General features: G+C 44.6%; 1 protein-coding gene across 1 annotated transcript in view; it reads right to left on the reverse strand.

Moving 5' to 3' along the window:
- ADCY2 (adenylate cyclase 2) overlaps nucleotides 1-12,685 on the reverse strand; it is a 452,864-nt gene that overhangs the window by 12,093 nt on the left and 428,086 nt on the right. The window contains exons 21-22 of the mRNA XM_070774872.1: nucleotides 10,064-10,210; nucleotides 7,753-7,860 (exon numbers count right to left, since the gene is read on the reverse strand). Coding sequence (XP_070630973.1) covers nucleotides 7,753-7,860; nucleotides 10,064-10,210 — 255 coding nt within the window. The remainder of the gene's footprint in view (nucleotides 1-7,752; nucleotides 7,861-10,063; nucleotides 10,211-12,685) is intronic.

Raw genomic sequence — 12,685 nt, forward strand, 5'->3', positions numbered from 1 at the left:
CCCCATCTATCTGACATGAAGTGATGGGACCGGATGCCATGATCTTAGTTTTCTGATCTGAGCTTTACGCCAACATTTTCACTCTCCTCTTTCACTTTCATCAAGAGGCTTTTTAGTTCTTCACTTTCTGCCATAAGGGTGGTGTCATCTGCATATCTGAGCTTATTGATACTTCTCCTGGCAATCTTGATTCCAGCTTGTGCTTCTTCCAGTCCAGCGTTTCTCACGATGTACTCTGTATATAAGTTAAATAAGCAGGGTGACAATATACAGCCTTGACGTACTCCTTTTCCTATTTGGAACCAGTCTGTTGTTCCATGTCCAGTTCTACCTGTTGCTTCCTGACCTGCATATAGGTTTTTCAAGAGGGAGGTCAGGTGGTGTGGTATTCCCATCTCTTGAAGAATTTTCCACAGTTTATTGTGATCCACACAGTCAAAGGCTTTGGCATAGTCAATAAAGCAGAAATAGATGTTTTTCTGGAACTCTCTTGCTTTTTTGATGATCCAGTGGATGTTGGCCGGATGCAGCCAAATAAATAAATAAGCAAATAAATATTATTTAAAAACACATATATAGCCATGAAATTAAAAGACGCTTGCTCCTTGGAAGAAAAGCTATGACCAACCTAGACAGCATATTAAAAAGCAGAGACATTACTTTGCTGACAAAGGTCTGTATAGTCAAAGCTATGGTTTTTCCAGTAGTCATATATGGATGTGAGAGTTGGACCATAAAGAAAGCTGAGCACCAAGGAACTGATGTCTTTGAACTGTGGTGTTGGAGAAGACTCTTGAGAGTCCCTTGGACAGCAAGGAGATCAATTCTAAAGGAAATTAGTCCTGAATATTCATTGGTAGGACTGATGTTGAAACTTCAATCATTCACCTGATGCAAAGAACTAACTCACTGGAAAAGACCCTGATGCTGGGAAAGATAGAAGGCAGGAGGAGAAAGGGACAGCAGAGGATGAGATGGTTGGATGGCATCACCGCCTCAATGGACATGAGTTTGAGCAAACTCTGGGAGTTGGTGATGGACAGGGAGGCCTGGCGTGCTGCACTCCATGGGGTTGCAAAGAGTTGGACACAACTGAGCGAGTGAACTGAACTGAATATATATATATGAATGAGGACTGAAAGTTATGGCCCAGAGAGAGAGATTTCTTCCTTTCCTTGGGTGAGTTGTATCATTCCAGAAAAAGACAATGAAATACTACCATTGCTATAAACTCACAACTTAAAATTGTGGGAGCAAATCAAACTATTAAAAAAATTAGAACCATGAAACAGACTGTCAGCTAACTTTGGTGGAAATGCAAAGAGTCATTACTTAAGAACAGCTACACTTTTCCATCAGAGCTAGATACTATCTCTTGTCTCATGACTTAGGCGCAAGTCTTGATTTGGAGGTTTATGCAATCGGCTGGCAAACATCTTGCTCCTTGACGGGAAGCAGAACATGTTAAATCAACAGACAGGTTCCTGTGCCATAAAAATTACAACTGTCCTGGTAAGGAGAACAGATTGGCCTCGGGAGAAATGGTTTGCTTTTTACGAAATCAAGGTTCAGCAAACAAGTTTCACTCCCTGATAAATTACCACCCAATCTGTTTCCCAGCAGTAGGCTTAAACTGTGGGTTTGACGTGACGTCAGTGAAAAATGAAGAGACTGTGCTCTAGGAGCGGGCTTTAAATCCAACATCAATATCTCAATTGGGTGTAGTAACCCCTAGAGAAAACTATGCTCAGTCTCTAGAAGAGCTCAGTTCATTTTACAAAGTCCTTATCACTGAGCTTTTGATAAATGCTTGATGACAGTCTGAGAAGCAGCTCTTTCTCCCATGATCCAGATAATTTCTCCCATCTCCAAATATTTAACCGACTTCCGGCTACATAGTGAGAGCACTCATTCAGTTTCCTGGAACACATTTGATAAGCTGTTTGCTTTGCAGGTTTCACCTGCAGGGAACACGGCATAAAGTAAATGCATGTTTGTTGAGGTTATTGTATAACCCAAGTGACCGGTATCCACTGAGGTGACATTAACACAAGGCTCGACTCCCGGCTTCTCTTCTCTGCCCCCCTTGCCTTCCTCCCATCATGAAACTTCCACAGAGTTCCTGCTATAGTGATGTTCGTCTGATTCTGAAGATTTAGAACTGCTGTCTAAGGAGCACTTGGTTCGTCTCCCTGGGGCTCCCAGGAGAACGGATCAGACCTCACAATTTTCTGGACAGTCAGTTCAAGCAGTTGAGTTGATGGTCCCTGTGTGGAGATTGGCCCTCAGTACAGTGAGGGCTCAGAACACTGAGTTTCAGGCACCTGAGAACAGGACTGGAATTCATAGCTTCCCAGTATTTACCAAAACTCAGGCATGAAATAATATTTATGAAAAAACAGCCTGATTGCTGGGTCATCTGTGGATTCCTCTGTGTCCAGTGAACTTGGATTACACTGGATGCAGTGTTCTCCACCCGATCTCGCCCTACCAGAGAATGTATTTGATTCAAATGTTCTTTAAGAGGAAAAAAAAAGGTAAAAGAAGAAACAAATTGAGAAATAAAAAAATAAAAACATTTTAAAAATGTGCATTAAGAGATCTTCTAGCAGACATCCCCCTCTCCTGCTGTCAACATGTTCAACCATTTTCCAGGAGAATGTTACCAAGCACACTGCTCACTACACGCCCATCCTGATGTGAGGGCCTGTTTGTTAGCTTGGATCAGGGACCCAGTGGAGCGTCCAAACGCAGCCTGATGTGGCCTGCTTTCAAATATATTAATGAATGAGTGATTTAATCTCACTTTATGAACACTAAAGTATGCCACTTGTACTGGCTGCTGGAAATTTTGGATTAATAGCAATAGTGCATGTAAGTGTGTGGAGCAGGAAATGGCAACCCAACTCTAGTGTTCTTGCCTGGAGAATTCCATGAACAGAGGAGCCTGGTGGGCTTCAGTCGCAAAGAGTTGGACATGACTGAGCAACTGAGCACATGTACCTGTGTACTTAATGCTCATAATGACTCCCATGAAGGAGCAACTGTCTGTATCTCACTTATGCATACAGAAGAGGGAGAAGTGGAGAGGAAAAGAACCAGGCTTTGCAGCCAGGCAATCTGACTCCAGAGTCCTCAGTCTTCATTTATTCTAAACATAAATGGACTAAATATTCCAATCAAAAGACATAAAGTGGTTGACGGATTAAAAAAAATAATTCATATATATTCTGCCTACAAGAGACTCACTTCAAATCTAAAGACACACTCAGACTGAAAGCGAAGGCCTAGAAAAAGGTGCTCAGTGCAAATGGAAACAAAAAGCTGAGGTAGCAACACTTCTGTCAGACAAATAAACTTCACCATCCTGCCTTCGTCCCCCTGTGCCTCCTGAATGTGGTCAGAACTTTTGCTATTTGGTTTGCATTTTATTGTATCATCCTAATTTTTGTTTCTGTCTTATCTTTCAAGCTGCATGTTAGTTTATTAATTTAAATTTTTTCTGCATCATGTTCACTTTTGTAAGGTTCTTAGGAAGGGATTTAAATAAAATAGGCACGTACATATGGACAAATTGGTAAGCATTATTCCTTGACGGTCTTGTTGCTCAAATGGTGACAGATGTATTATCCAGCTTATGGAGAACTATAACCAAGAACCCTCATCTCCTGCATTGGCAGGTGGATTCTTTGTTACCGAGCTACTTGGGATATTTTGCCAAACTACATATCTGACTGTGGTGAACATGTTCTATTGCCAAACTAAATATCTGGCTAAACAATAAACAGAAAGTTTTTTGTTTGTGAATAATAAATACAGAGTTTTTGTTTACAACTAGAAAAACAAGTAGGTAAGCTACAAAAGGCAAACGGGACATTCATTTTTTATAGAGACTAATATCCATTTTATTTGTCAAGCATTTTACTCCCCCCCCAATCAAACATAATGACTTTCCTTTTAGATTTTCACTAATTTCAAATATTTCTAGGATAATCTTACCAAGATTCTAAATAAATATTTATAAATAAAACTAGCTCATATTGAGTAAAAAAATCCCTGCATGGACATGATATTTCATTTATGTTCCAAAACCCTTTTATCTGTCCAACAGTGTGTAAGCCACAACTGTATTATTATTGCCATTAGCATTTTTAATACCTGTGGAAAAGTTATGCCTGTGGAGCATTGTGCGTAATACTGAGGTCCTCCCCACAGTCTTAGGAAATGAGGAGGATCTCCACTGTGCATAAAGGGACATGCACGTGCAGAACGCTTAGCTATCACAGCAAGCAAGGAGCAGTCTCACCGGAAAGCCACCCTCTTTCCAGTCCACCATGAAGACATTACTCAAGAGTCAGGATGCAGCCAAGGAGGCAGGTTTTGTGGTCACGGGTGCCAAGGACAGAAGGGATTGGGCACCCTTTGAAGGAGCGCTCGGGCGAATGGTGTGGATGCAAACTGGTGGGTGCAGACGCCAACACAGTGAGGGGCTGGGGAGGAAGAGGCTTGGGTGAAGTCGCATGAGGCCTGTGGGCAGATGGAGGTGAGGCCTGCACCCAGAGTGCTGGGGTCTGCAGCCCTGCTCGCTGGTTGCTAGTTCTCTCCACCGGCAAGTCACTACACGGCTGTGCCTCAGTTTCTCCATCTGTAAAAGGGGCCAGGGGTGGAGCACTTCCCTGACTCAAGAGGCACTGAGTAAGTGTTCCAAAATACCAGGATGATAAAAAGGGACCATTGGGAGGAGCAGGTTTGTAAAACAGGCACGAGGAAGTGAGTGCTGTTCTGGGAAGCATGGGGGACACACACCACATCATGCACCAAATGGATGTGGCTAGTTGCAGAAAGCGAAGAGGAGCTGAAGAGCCTCTGGATGAGAGTGAAAGAGGAGAGTGAAAAGTTGGCCTAAAACTCAACATTCAGAAAACTAAGATCATGGCATCCAGTCCCATTACTTCATAGCAAATGGATGGGAAACAGTGGAAACAGTGAGAGGCTATATTTTTTGGGCTCCAAAATCACTGCAGATGGTGACTGCAGCCATGAAATTAAAAGACGCCTGCCCTTGAAAGAAAAGTTATGACCAACCTAGACAGTATATTAAAAAGCTGAGACATTACGTTGCTGACAAAGGCCCGTCTAGTCAAAGCTATGGTTGTTCCAGTAGTCATGTATGGATGTGAGAATTGGACTATAAAGAAAGCTGAGTGCTGAAGAATTTATGCTTTTAACTGTGGTGTTGGAGAAGACTCTTGAGAGTCCCTTGGACAGTAAGGAGATCAAACCACTCAGTCCTAAAGGAAATCAGTGCTTAATATTCATTGGAAGAACTGATGCTGAAGCTGAAACTCCAATACTCTGGCCCCCTGATGTGAAGAACTGACTTATTTGAAAAGACCTGGATGCTGGGAAAGATTGAAGGCAGGAGGAGAAGGGGCTGACAGAGTATGAGATGGTTGGATGCCATCACAGACTTAATGGACATGAGTTTGAATTAACTCCAGGAATTGGTGATGGACAGGGAAGCCTGGTATGCTGCAGTCCATGGGGTTGCAGAGTCAGACACAACTGAGAGACTGAACTGAATTGAATTGCTCTGCACAGCGCCCCCTGCTGGGACTTTGGGGAATGCGACTTAAGACCAGTTGTTCAGTCGCTCTTTCATGTCCGACTCTGCCACCCCATGGACTGCAGCACACTAGGCTTCCCTGTCCTTCACAATCACCCAGAGCTTGCTCAAACTCATGTCCATTGAGTTAGTGATGATATCCAACCATTTCATTCTCTGTCGCCCCCTCCTCCTCCTGCCCTCAATCTTTCACAGCATCAAACTCTTGGGCACCTGCTCTAATCTGCATGCAGGGTAAGAAACACATGAAAATGTTCCTGTTTACATAATTTTATGTTAGTTTTTTAATGGTTAGTTTTTTCAGAACATTAAAGATGTTGAAAAACGTGTAAGTTTTCTTCCATTAAAGCTGGGAAAGTAAAACTACAATTAGCTCTATTTTTGGTATAAATAATATATTTAAAATGAAAACAATGTTGTACATTTTTAATACCTTTATTGCCCAATTTTCCAATAGTTCTTCAACACTTGAATGTTCTGGCAATAAAAACACAATCCTTAAATATACATAACACCCCATAAACAGGGGTGCCCTTTTTTCCTTCTGCATCAGGCATCACGATGGCTTGGGAGGGCACTGCTCAGAGCTTAAGATTTTTCCAAAGTTCCTTTTATTGCTTGTTACTGCTCCTTATTACTTGTAATTTGTGCCTGTGTGCTAAGTTGCTTCAGTTGTGTCTGACTCTTTGCGACCCCATGGACTGTAGCCCACCAGGCTCCTCTGTCCATGGGGATTCTCCAGGCAAGAATACTGGAGTGGGTTGCCATGCCTTCCTCCAGGGGATCTTCCTAACCCAGGGATCGAACCAGTGCCTCTTATGTCTCTTATTGCAGGTGAGTTCTTTACCACTAGCGCCATCTGGGAAGCCTGAAGTAGTCTGTATTCATGAAATAATAACGTGGAAGTGACACCTAAGTAGAAGAGCACGTGGGACATATATTACCTCTCTCACTTGAAAAGAACACCTATGTTAACCTTGAGTCAGATATTTCACATTCTCTTCTCCGCCCACAAATGTTATCGAGGAAGAACGCCCTTTCTTGATGTTCCTGGGGAGCCCTATCTGAGCAAGTTGCTGTCCCTCTGTCCCTCTCTTGTTAGGGGGCTAGCAGCTTAGAAGGTGGCGGTGAAGTGGAAACTGAGCACATGAGGTGCGTCCGAGCTCTTTCTCTCTTTGGGGGAATCCACCCGCCTCCAGCAAGCCATGTTCTGGTAAGTTCCGTTTCCCTGTGCTGTGCCCACCACCTCTGTCTGCCCCATGCAAATATGCTGGTGCCCATCAGGGAGCCCACTGTCCTGAAGGGAAACAGGTCTTGTTATTGACCCACAAGTTAACAAAACATATCTATACACACACAGAAACAAAATACAACTTAATAGAAAACCCTCTTCAAAAACCCTAGTTGAGTGAGGATACTCAATTTTGACCAAACCACCTTTTCAACCAAATTTCTAGGTGGTCAGCATGTTTTTTGAGCAAATTGCTTTAAATAAGAAGCCCAGGAGCCTTCCTGTAATAAAATTGAAATTTGTTCAGTTGTGTCCAACTCTTCGACCCCATGGACCGTAGCCCACCAGGCTCCTCCGTCCATGGGAGTCTCCAGGCAAGAATACTGGAGTGGGTAGCCTTTTCCTTCTCCAGGGCATCTTCTCGACCCAGGGATTGAACCCGGGTCTCCTGCACTGCAGGCAGATTCTTTACCATCTGAGCCACCTATAATGAGTCACCCTGCATCACCGACTTGATGCACATGAGTTTGTGTGAACTCCGGGAGTTGGTGATGGACAGGGAGGCCTGGCATGCTGTGATTCATGGGGTTGCAAAGAGTCGGACACGACTGAGTGACTGAACTGAACTGAACTGAAATCTCCTTTCTTGTATATTTATCCGGTATTAAGCAACTGCCTTGTTTTTTCTACCTTGTCCGCCAGAGAAAGGGGTTCAGTGAACACAGCCACAGAAGACTCCAGAATTCTCATCTTTTCTCATGAGACCTTAATCACTGAGGTTTGGGTTGTGCTTAGAGTACAATGTATGGGCCACTGCATGACTGTTTTGGCTCATGGATGACCTGTGGGCGGAGCCAAGGCTCACGTGTGCCGGGTGTCACCGACACGTGTGTACCTGGGCGTGCTCCTGGCTGGGCACCGCGCTCAGACCTGTCGCTGCCATGTACGTGCTGCCGATGGTCTTGATCTTTTCAACACCACTGAACTTCGGCTTGGAGAGCAGCTGGGAAGCAATGAGAATCATAGTTACTCATGTGGGTGCTGACCCAATGCCAAACACTTAAGAGACATTCTCAAATTCTAGTGCTCAGTCACGGGAACAGGGCACCATTTATTCACCCTTTGACCCTGGGCATCTTGGGAAAAGCACACTTCATCAATTTCACAAAGCATGTGTCCTTGGAAGGAAATACAGTATAATAATTTACTTCCAGTTAACACAAATTATTTTTCAGAATTTCCTAGTGAAGAAAGCAGGATAGCCTATCATGTGAGTGATAACTGCCTCATTAAATTTTCAAATTTTCCTCAAATACATTTCCTACTCTGTGTTTGAAGCACCTAAATACAAAATGATTCAAAGTGTGAGGTCTTCCCTGAATGGTGAGGGTAATTTATGACCAGTTATAGTGCTGGGGCTGGAGAAGGGCATGGCACTTCATTCTTGCCTGGAGAATGCCATGGACAGAACCTGGGGACGACAGTCCATAGGGTCACAAAGCGTCGTACACGACTGAGGCAACTTAGCACAGCATAGCACACCACACGCGGTGCCAGGGACTGGCCTTTGCCCTCTGAAAACTTGGAGTGGAGGGAATAAAGATCTAGAATGGCTCCTCCTATTAGCCCTGCTCCTAATTTATTTTTTTGTCTCAGCTTCTGGCACCAATAATCAGTTTCTTACTGGGCTCCTCTCCATCCACTATACTAAGCCTTAGGGTGGGATGGAAGAAAGGTAGAAATAAGATAAGTGGTAGGAAAGAGAAAGACCAGATGGAGAGAGCAAATGAAGGAAACTCTGGAAGGTTCTGTATCTGCTCAGCAGGACAATGGCAGGGACAGAAGGCTGAGAACACCTTCTAGAGCCTTCCTTGGTACTCCTGCTTTCAGAGGTGGTTCCATGTTAGAGAATCTAAGATAGGTGAGCAAATCTCATTCTCACATCTCTATGAGCCAATCAAACCTGCAAGGACACTAATGCTGGAGAACATCTATTTTACAGAGGAAGAGCTGGAGGAAATATGCCCCCATTTTCCTCTAGGGACCCAGCATAACAGTGGAAGCCTCCAGTTGTCATTACTTCACCACAAGTCTTGAGTCAACCTCGAGGTAACAACGGTGGTAGTAGAGAAACGCATTTAGATGCTTGGCCTAAGACCTTCCTATTACATCATTCATCACTGTATTTCAAAGTTCCATTAATCACGATGAACCTATGTTCACTGATGTCAATTTTTCCTATATTTGCACGATATTATTAAAAATGGTGTAGCATCCATATCTTTCATATCAGGAGTCTGTCTGTTCTTCCTAGAAAACAAAGCACGTTGTTCCCTTGGTAGGCAGAAAATTGAAAAATGACATCTATTTCAAAATCTAAGACATATACTTTGTCCTTTCTAAAATATATTGTACTGCATTCATATTGCTTTTTCAATAATAAAGTAGGCCATCCATGCACACTTCAAGTTGATATCTGACAGAGACCTTGGAGTCTATACAGAGAGACATGCCAATAATCCACTATGATAAATATATTCATTATCTTTTTTATGTATAAAGATATGCGCAAGTATTTTCCTTGGAGTTCAGGCCTTTCAAGAAAATTTATGAGCATACTGGAAAGGTATTATTGAACGGATTTTGGTAGTTGTTCCTAGCAATCACATCAACTTTGCAAACAGTATGTGTTTGCCTCACCAAAATTAGTAACCTAAATAGAGCAAAAAGATTAATGCCAACCACCAGCAATTTTGCCAAAGGATGAGTTTTCAGATATGCCATGATATTGCACTAACTTCAAATGTGCCAGTCCATAGGAATGTCAGAGTGTGGGGCTGGGGTCACCTCTGCCCATCAGGGGTAACTCTTTTTTTTCTTTTTTTAACTTTTTATTTTGTATTGGGACTCAGGTTCAATCCCTGGGTCAGGAAGATCTCCTGGAGGAGGCGTGGCAACCCACTCCAGTATTCTTGCCTGGAGAATCCCATGGACACAGGAGCCTGGGGGCTATAGTCCATAGGGTTGCCAAGAGTCAGACACGACTGAAGCGACTTAGCATGCATTTTGTATTGGAGTATAGCCGATTAACAATGCTGTGATAGCTTCAGGTGGACAGCAAAGGGACTCAACCATATATATATATACACTCACACATGTATCCATTCACCACCCACCCAGGCTGAAGGGTAACTCTTAATACCTACATCATCAAAGTCGGCAATGATCTCGTTCAGGAGCCGAAGGCATTCCAAACCCTCCTTGTTCACGTCTGATTCTGTATAGAATTCTTTGAAATCAGGAATGGAGGCAAACATGACGCAGACGCAGTCGTAGGACTGGTGGTATAACTCCTGCCCAGGAGAAAAGGAACTGCTGAGCACTAGGAAACTTTTCAAGGAAAGCTGCTCCTAGTGCAAGTGCTTCTTTATGTCAGGACTGGTGAAGAAATCACCCAGTGGCCACTGCGCCCGCCCCGCCCTCTCGTCCCCGGCCTATTTCACTGAGCACAGGTGAAGGCTTCCGGCGGGCTGGATTCAGGCTCAGAATCATCGACGCCACACGGCCACTGTCACTACCAGCTAGTATGAGGTACCCTTCCGCTCACCCCTCTCTGCCCTCTCTATCGTAGACAATTACAAGAGACCACAGAAGGGGACGACAGAGGATGAGATGGTTGGATGCCATCACCGACTCCATGGACATGGGTTTGGGTGGACTCCGGGAGTTGGTGATGGACAGGGAGGCCTGGCGTGCTGCGGTTCACGGGGTCGCAAAGAGTCGGACACGACTAAGTGACTGAACTGAAGGGAACTGATAGACTTCTTGCTTAGGGGAAAAAAGAATGTTCTCTAAACAACTAAAGGGAAACAAAATGATTTTCCAAACTATGACACTGTCCTAATGTGACTCGTTATAGCTACATCCTTTGGATTGGAGTGTGTTGTGAATTTTTCTCTTTAGAGTAATACAGGCTCATAGTTCTTTATGCACAGACATGATTCAAATGTCTTGTAAGTACAGTTTCAAGGTGTTGCCATAATTTCCCCAACACACAGAGAAACCTTCAAGTTCAGCGGGGATTTCATAAAGAAAGGGTCACTACGTGGGCGCGGGAGCTGGTCCTGGGGGGCCGAGGATCTGCTCTTCCACTGGTGCTGGCTCCTCGGGGCCCTTGGATGGCCGGCCTGACACAGGCAGAATGGCCAGGCGCCAATGTGGGCGCAGTGCATGATGGGAAGCACTCCACCCAGAACCATGAGAGTTCTGTTAAACAAGATGGCGGCCTCTGAGCGGAGGGGAGAAAGCTCCCAAATGGCACTTCCTGTTTGCCCGCTAGACCAAGGGGATCCACCCTGCATGACTGTTACCAGTGTGTTCTGCTTTCTGGGGCACCCAGATGAATCCATTACCAGGGAGTGGGCACTCTGACAGCACCGTATCTCCAAAGTTTGGTGACCTCTCAGAAAAATCATATTTCCTCCATAGAGGTCTCATAAGGAACATATTGGGGCAATGGTGACCCGTGGCAAGACATAACTGCTTCCTGGGAAAGCTACACTTCTGTCATCTTCTTATTTCCAGAGCCAACCATCCTGTAATGCCTTCTGTTACGGTCTCACAATCTGTATAAAATACGTGAACAACAGACTTAAGGTTTTCCTTTTCTACTCTGCTCTCAATATGGTTAGGTTGGCTCTTTGTGCAGACCTGTACTTCCTCTCTCTGAAAGGTGGTTTTTGTGCACATTCATATCCTGGGAAGATACTCTGTGGCATGTGTGACTGTCAAGTTTAGGTTGCAGTAACACTGACTAAGCCAGGGTGCCAAGGTAATGGGGGAGAGAAAAGCCCCTGGAAGCCTGCTCTAGTTAAAAATGCCAGTTTCCTAAAAGTAGTGTAGGCTCCACAGACTTCCCCAATCTTTATGAAAAGGGGTACATCAAGCAAGGCAAGGATATATTTTCTGTACCTTGCGTTTCCCTGGCATCTGCTGACATCAGCCGAAGTGACCCTCTGGGGAATGGTGATGATGACAAGAATACACACGACAATCGCCAGCACTGACTGAATGCTCACTGCGTGGCAGGATGTGCGCCCCTCTGAACTACCAGCATTAACTTGCCCCTGACGAGAATTTTAGGCAGAGCAGTTACAATACTTTCCCAAGGCTACCAAGTCTGATGTAGACTTCACTCTTACAAATACTACGCTGTACACTTCACCCTGCATTTCCTGGTGACCACACACTGTGCGGCCTGAATTGGGGGCAGCATGGGGCCTTGAGTCACTTGTAGCTCATGTCACTTTGCCTTTCTTCTCTCCCCTGGGGTCTTTCCAGTGTCTGGGGTGGGGGATAAGGAAATGCAAGACTGAACTGACTGGCAGTTTGGAAATGAAAGTGAAAGTGAAGCCACTCAGTCGAGTCCGACTCTTTACAACCCCGTGGACTGTAGCCCACCAGGCTCCTCCGGTCCATGGAATTCTCCAGGCAAGAATACTGGAGTGGGTTGCCATTTCCTTCTCCAGGGGATCTTCCCGACACAGGGATTGAACCTGGGTCTCCCACATTTCAGGCAGACGCTTTAACCTCTGAGCCACCAGGGAAGCCATGAGGGATGATTTTAACTGTGCTGATTTGGGATCTGATAAAATATCTTCAGGTTGACACTCTCAGAATTGTCCTCTGAACTCTTGCCCCAGAAGACCTAGGTTACTGAAGCTGGAAGGGGCCTGATGGGTCATCTTATTCCAGTCTTCAACAGGAATGCCTGGGAGAGTCACCAATGAAACTTTCAAGAAGGTGACACCGGGGCCTCCCCATGACCA

This window comes from Bos indicus, chromosome 20 (genome assembly GCF_029378745.1).
Source record: "Bos indicus isolate NIAB-ARS_2022 breed Sahiwal x Tharparkar chromosome 20, NIAB-ARS_B.indTharparkar_mat_pri_1.0, whole genome shotgun sequence".
In the NCBI taxonomy this organism is placed as follows: Eukaryota; Metazoa; Chordata; class Mammalia; order Artiodactyla; family Bovidae; genus Bos; species Bos indicus.